The sequence below is a fragment of the Buteo buteo genome, unplaced genomic scaffold, assembly GCF_964188355.1.
Source record: "Buteo buteo unplaced genomic scaffold, bButBut1.hap1.1 HAP1_SCAFFOLD_74, whole genome shotgun sequence".
Taxonomy (NCBI): domain Eukaryota; kingdom Metazoa; phylum Chordata; class Aves; order Accipitriformes; family Accipitridae; genus Buteo; species Buteo buteo.
In genome coordinates, this window is record NW_027439238.1 from 129280 (window position 1) to 143165 (window position 13886).

General features: G+C 52.6%; 1 protein-coding gene across 1 annotated transcript; it reads right to left on the bottom strand.

The window, feature by feature from the left end:
* Window positions 1-356: 356 nt before the first annotated feature.
* On the bottom strand, window positions 357-11543 carry LOC142027863 (electroneutral sodium bicarbonate exchanger 1-like). Its single transcript, XM_075022063.1, has 20 exons — window positions 11339-11543; window positions 10747-10882; window positions 10371-10531; window positions 9252-9437; window positions 9055-9143; window positions 8765-8922; window positions 8299-8386; window positions 7647-7793; window positions 7398-7489; window positions 6890-7064; window positions 6620-6753; window positions 5832-6077; window positions 5622-5727; window positions 4526-4687; window positions 3685-3798; window positions 3185-3346; window positions 2315-2566; window positions 1439-1507; window positions 723-896; window positions 357-623 (listed from the first exon to the last, which is right to left on the bottom strand). The coding sequence occupies exons 1-20, from the start codon at window positions 11454-11456 to the stop codon at window positions 438-440; spliced, it is 2955 nt and encodes a 984-aa protein (XP_074878164.1). The 5' UTR covers window positions 11457-11543; the 3' UTR covers window positions 357-437.
* Between the last annotated feature and the right edge of the window lie 2343 nt (window positions 11544-13886).

Here is a 13886-nt window from a genome sequence, read left to right on the forward strand (position 1 = left end):
TGGACTCCTGAGGTAAAAAAGGGACAAATCACGTTCTCTGTCTTTGGTCAAAGCGGAGATAAGCTGAATGCCCAGCACAAACTTAGCAGTCTGCCCTCCCCTTCTGCCCCTTGGCAGCTATAGGTATTAGTGCAGCAGGGTAGAAACCGTTCACTCCAAAGGTTTTGGGGCAGGGGGATTGGGTGTTCAAAACACGATTATGAGCAAATCTTGCCAGCAGCAGCAGCAGCACCTTCTAATAATAATCATCGTAATGATAATGACCTTGGTGAAAAACGACTCGTTTTAAAAATTACACCTGTATTCAAGCGTTCAGCTCACTGCTACTTGAGGAAACAAAGGTTACAACGTGGGATCCAGGCTATTGGGATCTATTTCGATTGAGTGCTGATCTTCCCCCAACGTTTCCAGACAAGCTGTAAGAGAAACAGGCAACCTCACAGCCCGACGGAGATGTCCAGCCCCGAGGACCCAGCAAGCCTTACCTCTTCTTCTTCTCTGGCTTCATTTCTGGCATCGTCCAACTTCTTCTTCCTTTCTGGCATAAGGTCATCCAGAAAGCTGAGCTCGCGCTTTGAGAAGCAGAAATCCATCGCTTTCCGGACAAAGACGAGAGCCAAAACCTTCACGAATAAGAGGGAAGATGCGGTGAGCTCAGAGACGATGCCACCTCTCACTCCAACGCTGCAAACACCCCGCTGCTGAGCGGCGGCAGCTCTTACCATCATGGGAAAGATGATGGCGGCACAGGACACCTTGATGGTCCAGAGCAGGACGAGGCAGGTCAGCTGGATCACCGTGAACAAATGCACCTTTTGCAAGGGCACGTGCCGCAGGTAGATGAAATCCGGCTGGTGTTTCGCTGGCATCCAAAACAGCTTCAAGCGATCAAAGAACTGCAAAATAAAAGGGTAAGGTTGCCGCCTTGGGACTGCGGCAAGTTTCTGGCCCTCTCGAGACGTGGAGGCGGTTTGCAGCATCTCGCTTGCCGTCAGAAATCCTGGATCCCACCGCGTTCCTCCTGGGAGCAGCACCCATTTTCCCTTCGCTCCATCTATCAACCGGCTTGCCCCTGAGAGCTGCCCACCAAACAGCAACTATTCCGTGCCATTCCATTATTAGCATTTCTCGGCCCACTGAATCCCCCAGCGAGGATTTCCACCAGTGGCAGAAACTGCCTTCCCTTTGCACTGAATTCCCCCGCTTTCACGTAACCAAACACTGACCTGCCCTAAACCCTGAAACAGAGAGCGCTGAACTTGCCTGGTCCTCCCAGCCCTATATACCTCCTGTGCCTCCACCAATCTTTTTCTTACACAAAAGAGTTTCATTGCTTGCTCTGCAAGAAGTTTTTCCCATGCCACTGCTTTTTTCCCTGCTGCTACGGAGACAAAATACCAGGGAAACGACATGCTGCACGCTGTAAAAGAGTCCGTACCTGAATTCCTCTGAGCGACGACACACCCATGTAGAGAAAGACGCCATAGAGCACAGGCATTGGTATAAACTGGGGGGGAAAAGAGAAAAAAAAAAAAAGAATGCAATCGTTTCTTTCTCCATATTGCATTTTCAGTATTACCACCCTCTTCCACAGGCACTGCCTAAAATTGCTTGAAGCCTTCCAGCTTCCATTCAGGCTTACAGATGGGTCAGGTTTTAACCATTAAAGATTTTGTGCGCACGAGTGAGCTAAGGCTCTGCTTTAGGCTGAACTTTGGAGTTACCTCTCCTCAGAATACTCCTATTTTCCAGAAAGGTTGGAGGAAAATAGGTGATTTCACCCGTGCTACCCTATGCCGCATTCTGTGGCGGTAGAAAAACACTTCTGCCTAATCTTGGGGCAACAGGCAAAGGCCACAGGCCTCCTTTTAGCCTAGAGACGAGATTACTTTGTGGGAGGAACGTGCAAGGAAGCCCACGGGGATGACCTCAGTGTGTTTAGCTCCTGGGAACAGCTGCTCCAGGGCATTTGGGGAGCAAATTGCAGCCCGTAAAGGGCTGCCTGTTTGAAAGAGAGCAGACGTGCTGGTCTCAATATGCTCAGCTGTAACCCATAAACATGGGCGGGCCTGAAAGACACCCGAAAATTCAAGCAGTTGCGTTGCTCGCTTGCCTCGAGCACACCAAACGGGGGCCCGAAGGGCTGCAAAGCCTAACCGAGGCTGGTTCCCACCGTGGGTCAAGCCCCAAGGGTTGGGATCACCCCCTCCTCCTCCGCTCCACAACTAACTACTCAGGCCTGCAGAGAGGGGACTGTTTTTCTGTAACCTCCAACAAGCTCGCGGTTGTCGGGTGGTTTGCATTTTCCTCTCACCTTTAACACGGAAGTGAAGAAGACGGAGCAGCCCATGAGCCCAAAGATCAGCAAGCCAGTGACTCTCTGCTCTCGTATCCCCAGAAACTTGGGTTGTTCTCCTGGAGCTGAGCAGTCAGACTCTACTTTGAGGCTATTCACGTGGGTGATGGACAGGACGGTCGCAGCCACAAACCAGGGCAGCCCCATCACCGAGCACACCCCCAGCATCACGGCCACCACGAAAAGGTCCAGGTGGTACCCGCATCCTTTCTGCAGGCAGGAAAACAAGAAACAGAGCATCCCATAGCACAAGAGCAAGGATAACGTCGCAAGTCAGACTCAAACCCTGCTCGAGCACAGGTCAACTTCTTCAGAATTTAAAACAAGAAATGGAAACAAGTAAGGGTGTACGCAGGCTTTGCACAAGCACCTGGCATGAAAATCTGGCAGGAGTTCAGACACAAGGGATATGGGGAGCTTGTGCGATACATACTTCTCCAAAAAAACCCCACCCACAACCCAAAACCACCAAACCGTTGTTTTCACTCACAAAGAAAATTCTACCACTTGCGAGGAAGGTGTGACTCTGAGTTATCCCTGGCAGCGCATCAAAACAATGCATTCCCCGCACCTGCTGCCGCTGCCGTTTCAAAACAAAAACGTGCTTCCATATTGCTCCAAGATTAATTTGCTCCTCCAAAAGGTTGCTCATCTGAACTGCCCTGTCACTTGCTCCCTGCATCATCGTTAATCCAGGAGAGCATCCTGCCACGCAGCCTGACCTTGTCCCAAACCAATGCCTTCAGAAAGCATCGGCAATAAGAGCTTCTCCCCAGACCTGCAGCCCAGAAGGGGCTGGGGCCGGGGTCATCTCTCGCAGGCCCTTACCTTCAGCTTGTGCTCCTTCCTGTTCACAATAACGGCACTGATCTGCTGGTCCATGAATATCAAGATGGTGCAGAGCAGAGCTGGGACGAGCGCAGCCAACACCGTCCACCAAGGGTTGGGTCCTATGGGGTTGATGAACCACCCGCGGTCGTCTCTGGTAGGCTGCAACAAAGCCCACACATCAGCATCGTCTCCCAGCCCAGGCACTCCACTGGCTTTCCTTTTCCCCTCCCTCCCTGTGTCAGAGCACCTCCCAGCCCTGGCTTCATGTCCCCCTCTCCCGTGGGCTTCAGCAGTGCCAGTCTCCTCTTTGCAAGCACCTCTAGGTACTTCTCCTGTAGGTATCTAGTTTTGGGGCCATCTTCTCGTTGCCAGGAGGAAGCAAGGCACTTGGAGGTGGAAGAGGAGATGGTCACACCACCAGCATCTCCTCCAGACTCAGCCCTGCCCTGCCCCGGCATCACCTTGTGGCACCCCCACGTGCCAAAACACCCCATTACCTTGAACGTGTGGGGGACCTGGAGCTTTGGCGATGGGATCCCAACCACAAAGTCAAGGAGCACCATGATGGCGATGGTGAGGAAAACAGCAAAGTCGCTCACCGTGGACCGTACCTGGGGCGAGAAACCAGAGGTGAAAGGGGCATGGCAAACAGGGCCGTAACGTGAGATGCAAGAGTTGCGGACATCCACAACATTCAGGCTGGTTAACCAAATCCCACCACCCCTCTGAGCACATGCAGCCTGATCCCTTGCTTAGATACTGTTGCTGTGTTTGTCCCCGTGAGATCTGGTGTCAGATAATAAAAAAAGCTTAATTAGGCGGACAAGGGTTGGTTTAAGTCAAAACCTAAAAATAATAATAATAATATTAAAAATAAGAAAAGAGATGTCTGCCACTACAGCTACACTCACAGCTACAACGGCAACAAGGCACTGAGGCATCCTTTAGTCCTCAAAAGGAACCTCCTCATTCGAATCTACTTTCCGCTCGAGCACATAATGCGCAGAAGGTAGGGAAAAAAAACCACAACCCCAACCCCCAAAACTTTGGGAAACCTGACTTCCTACTACCTGAGGAGGGGGAAAAAAAAAAAAATTAAAAAAAATCAAACCCCAAAAATCTTCAATCTGGGGCAGATCGCGAGGCAGGTGGGAAATGCTACGATGATTTTGCACTCACGGAAATGAGTGCGGGACATCCAAGCTCTTGGAGAGCTTGGCCTGCAAGGCCAACGTTTCCCAGCTTGACCATGGCGGGGCTAATACTGCTTAGTGCTCCAGGAAAGCCATTTTGGGAAACGAGTGTGGAGATGGACGCTGGCCACCATCTTCTACTTACTCTGGTTGGAAAGTAGCGGCTGGTTTTAAACTTCTTCAAGAAGCTTGACAGGGCAAAGGTGGCGAAGAAGAGGATGCAGCACCAGAGGAACACATCAGGCGTGTAGGGGCCGTCGCGTCCACAGGCAGGTCCTTGAAACTCCCCACGCAAATGCCGACATTCCTGGAGAAACAGAGCGTCAGGACACAAAGGCAGTGCACGTGCGGCAGGGAAACCTCGCGTAGCTAGGGGGTTTTGAGGATCTTGGTCCAAGATCCACGACCCTCTAACTGCTCCTGCCAATGGAGATTTATATGTAATGAGCAGCAGCAGCTGAACAAGTGACACATCGAACTATAGAGCGGAGAAACGAGATGTGAGGGGACACCATACCACGCACCCTCGGCACATCCTCTGCCTGCCATTCGAGCAATCGTGGCTAAAGAAGACACCAGAGGGGAAGGAAACACTGGAAACTCTTGGGGAGAGAGAGAGAGGGAAGAGGGAAGGAGGGCTAAAGACAACCATGGTAGGAAAGGAGGAGAAGAGACAAATCGTCCCTTCCCAGGGGAGGGCTCGCAGAACCTGGCCAAGAGGGGATGAAGGCCACCATAAGAGCCTGCCGCCCTAGGCCCGGGCTCTGCTTCCAGCCACAACAGCCTGAGAGGCTGCTCAGACATGCAAATTTATGCATGTACCTACAGACAGCACTGAACGAGAAAGCAAGGCCCAGAGTTACTAGGAACCCATTAAGGAGGCCAATTACTACCTTTCAAGCATGAACTTAAGTCCTACCTACAACTTCTACAATAATCAAACCACCCACTACTTAACCTTCCTCCCAGTCAGAAATACTGTCCGGCAACAGGCTTGAGGGGGACACTTGCTACCTACCCACAACGTTGGGGACCAGGTAGACTGGGACAAGGTGGACTCTCCTCCCGAGGACCAAGCGGTTTTAACAAACCACACGCTAGATTTAAGCAAGGACTTTTCCGAGCAGCACTAGCACAGTTTGAAGCCCATCATTCCCTGAAGGGCTCTGACTTTTGCACCATGCAAATGCCCCTGGACCCCGTGGCCGCGGCGCGAGGAAGCAGTGGCTCGGGGCACTTACGGTCACCGTGAGGTTTTCCCAGGCGATGCCAGACACGTTGATCCCGTTGCTCGCCCAGAAACGCAGCGTTTCGTTGCTGGGATGGGTCGGTGCCTCACACTTACAGCTGGGAGGAGAGAAGCCAAGACAGGGGTAAGGGAAAGGCGATGGAGGTGCAGCCCGCAGCTCCTGCCAAGGGGCAGCAGCTTTCTCAGGGGGAAAAAAACCCACTAGTAGCTGGTGAGGAAGTCCAGCTTGCTGTGCATGTGCACAGGGTAGGTGTCTCGCAGGTGACTCAGCTTCTCCAGAGCCTCGTAGATGAAGATGATGCAGATGAGGGAGGCAAAGGCTTCTTCCGTGAAGCGGGTGACGTAGCACACCAAACAGCTGGCATCGGTGGCCACCAGCACTATGCACAAGAAGGCGGTCCACAGCCCAATGCACGCCCGCAGAGACAGATAGGAGAGCGTGTACTCCCTGGGAAAGCAAAATGAAACAAAGGCTGCAAAGGCCAGCAAGAGGCCCTGAGACATGCCTGCCTTCGGGGAAAACAGGGAGCAATTCTGGAGCGTGTCAAGGCTGCGGATGGGAAATGCAGTTTCCATGTACTACTACAGAGAGCCTCGGGGCTGTGGTGCAGGGTGTAGACCCACAGGAGGAGAGGCCAATTATTTAGTTACCACTGTTGAACAAGGATCTTGTGTTAACACCTTGGAGGCTGCTTGAGGTCAGGTCCCTCTTGGGCCAGGTGGTGTTCTCCCACATCACCCTGATGCCCTGACACTGAAACCAGCTGGGTTTGCACCCAGTCACCTGCTGCCAGCAAGCTGGGGCTTAATGATAAACCTTATGGCAATAAGGGTGGTTTATCTCCCATCAAAGCCATAGCAACAAAAGGACTGTCACTAAAATCTAGCAACTACCCCTAAGAAACAGAAAAGCAAAGCAAAGCATCTTTTCTCCATCACTGCCCCCTTCTGAAGGCTCTCGCAGCACCCAGCTGCGGCAGCCAGCCTTACTTGCAGAATTTGTAGAGGATCTTCTCAAACACGAGGACGGGTCCGGTGCTGCCGAGGATGGTGAGAGGTTGGCCGGCAAAGAGGCAATACACCACGCCGGCCATGGACGCGCCCAGCAGCGACTCCATGGCACTCTGTCCGGGGAAGAGAGGCAGCCGTGAGTAAATAAATCGTTAGGGAGAAACAAAAACCAAAGCCGATTCACTGCAGCGAGGACTTTGGCCTGACTTTTATCCTCCCCCATGCCCCCCAACAGAGAGAGGTGCTCACTATCTGGCCATTGGTCGCCTCCCCCAGCAGTCCCCCAAAGGTGATGACAGGGGACATGCAGGCACAGTAGAGGAAGAGGAAGGACGCCAGGCACTGCAGGCTCAGACCATCCCGGAAGTCGCTCCAGAACCACGGGGCTTTCCGCTTCACGTCCAGGGTCAAACCTCCAAAGAGCCTGCAGGAAGGAAAAAGAAGAGAGTCTGTTCTCTTGGAGGAACACGGTGACTTTGCTTTGCTGCAGAAGGGCAATCAGAAGCACGGAGTCACTTTCATGGCTAAAAAGAAGCACTCTCCTTCCTCCCAAATCAAGGAAACCTGCGTGCAATGGTGATGGCTGGGGCTGAGCCCAGCTGCCCAGATCTCCCCCCTGCCCAGCCCAGGGGACCAAGCTGGCAATGCGGAGCCCCTTCGTTGAACCAGCTAACCCCAAAGACCTGCTAGAAGGGAGGGTGCATGCTCAGATTTGAGAAGCAAACAGAAAAAAACCCCAAACTATTAAAGCTCCCACCTTCCCGTCCGCTGCAGTTCAGGGCCACTGTGTTTCTCCAGCGTGCTGTGAGAAGCACTGTCGTCAAGAGCTCCTGGCATCTTCCTTTTTTCCTGTTAAAATGGAAGTAAGATAAAGCTATGGACTTGTAACCGCTGGCTTGTTTTGCTTCTGGTCTGGCTCTGTGACTGTGTCAGAGTGGGACCTTGTGAATTTGGGCCCCTGAACAGCATCCCCAGCCGTCCTGCCCATCCCCCTCGCGCCTCCCACCTGCGAAGGGACGTTTTTCGGGGGCTCGATTCGGATCGATGGATCCCACTCTCCTGGCGGCAAGACCGTGACCTGATCCAGAAACTCGTCGATGCCAGCCACGAGGTCAGCCCCGTTCTTGGCTTTATAGGCAACGTCACGGAAAACCTGCCAAGAGAAGACAACCTGGTGAGAGGACAACCCAGCTCGGAGGTCCTAACCAGTGCAATAAGCTCTTGGCTAAACGCAAGGCTTTTTCCCCAAAATTTCCTGCTGGAAAGGGCAGGAAATACTCCCCCAAAAGGAAAAATCTGTGCGTCAGGGCATTTGTAATCATCTCCCCCACGAGGCCCCCGTCCCCCATGGCACACCATACCCTTCTGCTTAAAGAGCAAGAGAAGTTTGACTGGCCCTGGCAATGCCACCACTGGGGACAGCGTGCTGGGGACCCCGGCAAGAAGGATGAGATGCAGGATGCACCCCGGGTGGGATTTCAGCCTCCAGGATGTGGGGTGATGCAAATCTGCGTGTTCGCTTCGGGGTGAGAAAGAGGGCTGGGCTATTTGGAGAGCTGCGGGCAGCTGGGACAGCAAATCCTCTTCCTCACTACTTCAGAGACAGGGAGAGCTGAAGAAAGGCAAAAATGACCCGGAGCTATCTCATCTTGTCGCACCTCATCTGTCATGATAGTGGCCATGGACCTGCCGATCTCATGGTACTGATGGGCTTTTCCTTCTGGTCCAAGCAAAACAAACAGGAACCTGGGCAAGAAAAACAAAATGAGAGAGAGAAGAAGGTGTCCTTGCTCCAAGAGCACCCAAGGAAAGCCCTGGCAGCTCCCAGCCCGGAGCGTGGCTCAAGACGGGACACGTAGGCTCAGCGACGCCACGATGAATTTGAAATTCTTCAAAACCGACGGCAAATTTCATTTGGGGGCCAACTTTCATTACAATTGGCCGATGGGTTTAAAAGCTACAGCAGGGAATGGAGAAATGAAGGCGAGGAGATGCGGGTGGGGGAAACGTGCTTGCTCCCCCTCCCACTCGCCTTGTTCCCTTGGGACACCAAACTGATGCCTGCAACTCGATCTTTGGTTGGGTGTCTTTTTTACGGAAAAAATTTGCGCTTCTCATTCGCACCTTGTTGGGATGGGAACTTCCGTCATGCCCGAGAGGAGGACAGCCGGGCTCAGGCGGACAAATGCCACGATGGGCTGGTGAAGGAAATCCAGCTCTCCTACGAGCACGTTGGATGCTTCAGCCCCGGTGGGAATTTTCTTCATGAAGTGCAGCTCCGCCTGGGCACGACAAGCGATTTTCAGGCAATTACCCCAAAAGCAAAGCCCACAGCGCTCTGCAGCACACTCTCCAGCCAAGTTTGCAAGAGCAAATCTGGCCCTAAAGGCGTGAGAAAGCTACGAGTGTCTCACCTTGCTTAAATCCGTTGCTCTGCTCTCAGGGTTCACCCCATCTTTAGCTTCTGCAGCGGTGGGAGAAGGACAAGAGGTGATTGTTTGGGCTGGTAGGAAAAAGAAAGACACTCAGAAAGATGGACGAGGAGCAACTGGGACGCTTCTCCTTTGCCCGGACAAGTCTAATGGGGCCACAGCCCTGCAGAAAGCCTCACCTGGCTTGTAGAGGAGGTGCAGGTCTGACTGCCTCTTGCTCACATCAGCAAACGAGCAGACAGCGGGCAGAAGGTTGGTTGTCTTCTCGTTCTGATGGTGGTGCTTCCTCAAAAGGACTTCTCGAACTTGCGCCCGCACGTGCTCGTCAAACTCCGTGGACTGTTCTTGCTGGGCCAGGATCGTATCTGAGGATGGCAAAGGGAAACAAAGCCATCAGAGCAGAAACCCCAACAAGTCCCGACCCCCAAAGCCCCCAGGGAAGGCTGTGCCACACAGGCTGCACCCTAATGCCGGCTCAGCCTTGCATAGCAAGGCCTTTTAATAATGTTCAGCCTTTGCAGCCAAAACGAGAATTTTCTTCTGCTAAGAAACATGGCATCCAAGTGCTTATTCATCATTCCGCTAAGATAAATATTTCCCATTCTAAATGACACAATTTTCTTGCCCAACCTGGCCTTCTGACTCTACACGTTCACCCAAATTACAAGCGATCTATAGCACAGACGTTCCCAGAGCTTCCCGTGCTGATGGAGTGCAATTTGCCGAGCCCAGGGAGAAACGTGCTAAGAACGGCTCCGACTTCTCCAGCCCTTGAAAGGGCTGAATGGAGACCTGCCGCCAGTCAAAGCTAACTTCTCCAAAGCGGCTTTTGCAATTAACTTCAAGTATCTTCCCCACAGAAATACACTGCTTGGTCATCGCCAGATAAACTCTGCCTTAAAACTCTTACATGCTGGATCTTAAGGCAAAAGCAAAAAAAAGAATGCGAGGAAACAGCTTGTAAGAAATAGTTCCTTTAAGGAGGTTCAGCTCTTACGCAGACTCTGTATTTCTAAGAGCAGCCTGCTAAGCCCTGACACACGCTCCTTTTTGGCTGCAGAATATTCTCTAGTGGCTTCTCCAACCCCACAAACTGCTTTCAAAAGGATCCCGCATTGGAATAAAAAAACGGTGCGACTGTTGCATGCCCAGTCTACATCCAAAAACAGCTCATGAGAAAAACACAGTGGCACTTCTGGAAAAGGACGTGCCATTGGGGCAGGGTTTGATTTGGGAGTGAAGAGCACCGTGGCGAGCTGAGCTCGGCCGTTCCCGGAGGGATGCAGCGCCCATGGTACCTGCAATCTCTTCGATGCTGTTGGCACAAATGTCCAGCAGCACCGACCCGTTGCTGATGCAGCTCCTCAGCTCGGAGAGGCTGTGCAAGGACAGCGTGCCAACGTAGGGCTTGCTCCAGCGCTCGCCGCCATCTTCCACGTCCTCCTCAAACTTCAGCCACCTGCGGACATCGGGTGCGATCAGCCCCATTGCAAGAAAACAGCCCCAGCTCTGCAACCCCTTTGACAGAGCCACGGGGTGGCAAGAGGAGAAGGCTCCTCGTGCCGCCACCTGCAGCTGCAAAAGCTTCGCATCCTGGAGAGGAGAAAGCAGAGCCCACGGGCGCTGCCGGTGCAGGGACTCCTCTCCCACCGCAGCCAAGCAGCAGGGATTTACCTTGCCGTTTCCTTCCACTCGCCATCTCGGCCCTCTTTTACACAGATCTCATCCAGCTTGGAGAACAAGTGGTGAGGGAGGTGCTGCTCATCCTCCTTGCTCCTGAGAATGAACTGCACCCGCTGGGACGGGGAGCCTGGGGGCAGAAGGCAAAGACCCATCCCGTTACCGCGCCTGAACACAGCTCGTCACGCTCACGTGCAAAGTGGCCATCAGCACCAGTGCAGCCATAAACACTGGGCTGGCCCCTCTCCTCTGCATCTGTCTGGGCTTGCACAGAGCCGTGGAGAAGGAGAAGCATCTAGTCCACCTCTGCATGAGGATGGGCTGCTTTCCTTCCCCACATTGCCATTTTTAAAGCCAGGATCCCTCTAAGGAAGACGAGCCTAAACCCATTATGCATTTAACTGCATTAAAAAAAACACAAACAAAAAAAAACAACAAAAAAAAAGAAAACTTGGGAAAAAGAGGGTGTTGCTCAATACGGCCACTTTCCCTCGGAAGAACAGCAACTCACTCAAACTAGCCACGGGGACCTGCTTGCAGAAGGCCCCAGCGCCCACGTTGCCCCCAGGAGTTTAGCAAATGCCGCGGTGGGACTTACAGTGGTAGCCCTGCTCCATCGGGGCAGAGTCCTTCTCCCGTTCCCCTTCCCGATGCTTCTGGCTGTGGCGTCGGTGATGCCGGTGGCTCTGCCTAACCAGTGGCATCCGCGCGCCCACGTACAGGGTCCGGTGGCCTGCGAAAAAGCAGCGGTTTTTGCAGCACTCTCGGCATTGCGGCAATGGTTGAGGTGGCCGGTGCCTTGCTAAGCCATGGTTATATATCCCAGGAGCAACGCCAGCTTCCCTGAATGTTATTTTCACTGGACCTCCTTTTTTCCAAGCCTATTTTACTCGAGCTTTGCAACAACACAGCAACAACAAGTGTTGGCTCTGGGTCATCTAAAAGTGCCCCCAAAGTATTGGACCTCTTCTCAAATTCCAGCTTCGGCTGGACAACACTCAGACTTGCTCATTAAGCAGCAACACAAGCTAATTATTTTCAAAATCTCTGTATGGCACGAGGCGACAAGAGACGATCAAATCAGTCCCATCGTAATGAACTCCAGAACAAAAAAAGAAAATCACAGCCCCGCGTCTGCAGCCCTGAAATGATTCTCCTGACCTCTCCAAGCCAGGAGCAGCCTCTGCGAGAAAAAAAGCCGTGAATTATCGAGCCCTGTGGCTACAACTCACACCGTGGCCTCCCGGGGGGCTTTTTCCCTCCGTTTAAAAAGCCGTAATAGTAAAAAACGTGACAATAACTGTGCTGCTTCATTGAGAAGCGCGGCACGTTTTGCTGCACATGATGTGACACCCGACAAGGCACACAGGAGAGACTTTGTGCAATGGGAAAACGCGCTGGGCTGGTGGCTCCTCTCCCAGGATCTCAGCAGAGACTCACCTTCCAACTCCTCCTCCTCATAGCGAACACTGACAGTGTTGCTCCTTCTTCCCCGGTCAATCACTGCCTCCTCGTCATGTCTCTGTTTAGCAACGACAAGAAGGGAAAAGTTGGGGCTGGGGGTGGAGAGCTCCCTTACGTCCTCCCAGCCATCACCCACCCCTGCGTCCACGCGAGTCCACGAGCCATCACGCCTCTACGTGCCGCCTCCTCCTCCTTCAGGCACAGCCCTAAAACCACGGACTTGTAGGAGGTTTTCCTTCCCATACGCAAATAAAACAGCCCATAACATCACCTCTACTGTATACCACGAGAGTCTGGACGTCTTTAATACAGCAGGAGAGGGATGAGTGTTTCAGACCAAAAAAACCCACCTCCTGCTTTGTTCTTGAGGTTCCTGTCTAAAAAAGTGATTTCCAAACTGGAAAAAAACCAACCCCAACCCACAAAACTGCACTTTTGAGCCCCGGCCGTGCTACCTGTAACTCTTCCAGAAGTGTCATTTTGTAACCCCCGTTTGGGTTCATCCTCACGTCAGTCACTGGGTTTCGGGGACAACTGAACCTCCAGGTCAGTCAGGGGGCCCGATTCCCCAGGGACTGATGGAGTAGCCCTCACGGGAGGAGCTAAGTGGCACCCAGTGTGCACCAACTCCAGAGACACAATAGGGACCATTGTGAAATCACAAGCTATGATGCGGATCCAGGCAGCTACTTAAAGCCATGCACCCCTAGAGCCTTCCCGCTTGGAAAACTTAGTGCCTGGGGAGAAGCCAGCTCTGCTTGGAGCAAAAACTCTCCAGAACAGAGAAACTTCCTGCATGAGAGGTGTCAGGCTCAAAAGTGTGCAGAAGGAAAACCCTTCACAGGCTCGTTCACCCTCCTGAGAAGCAAAGCCCACTAGCAGCATCATGTTTTCTCTCTTTTTCTTTCTAACAGTAGAGCTGAAGCTCTAGCATCCTGAGGATAACAGGAGGCACAAATACGGTAGGGAAAAAGAATATCTTATTGGATCAATGGGTAGATTCAGAAAAAAACCCTGCTACACAGTAGTTTATCCTGGCTGCTAGCTAGAACCGAGAAGACTGTTTTTTCCACCTGGGTCAACAGTTCCGGTGAAACATACTACCCGCCTAGGACAGCTGCATCTGAGGAACAAGAATTAGTTATCTGCAATACAAGGAATAACAATGAGTCATTTAGTGCCATGATATTCATCAGGCTGCACAGAGAAACAAGAGACAAATGCATTTGAATAACCATGTCTTGTGTTACGTTTTAACCACTTAACATTCCGTGAGAAATAGCCCAAGAGCTCAAGAAGAAAGAGCAGCAAGGCAGGAGACAGGTGAAAGCCTAGAGCGCCAGCTAGACGGAATGAAAGACCCTTCCAGCAACAACAGCCTGAGAGGCTGCTCAGACATGCAAATTTATGCATGTACCTACAGACAGCACTGAATGAGAAAGCAAGGCCTGGGGGGATCATTTCCCCTCTGCTCAGGGCTGCTGGGGCCAGTCTGTGTGCTCTGTCCAGACTGGGCTCCCCAGGACAAGACTGGGACTCACTGGGGCGAGCCCAGCAAAGGGTCACAAAGGTGACGAAGGGACTGGAGCACTTTTCATATGCGGAGAGGCTGGGAGAGCTGGGACCCTTCAGCCTGGAGAAGGCTCAGGGAGCTCTTATCCATGTACATC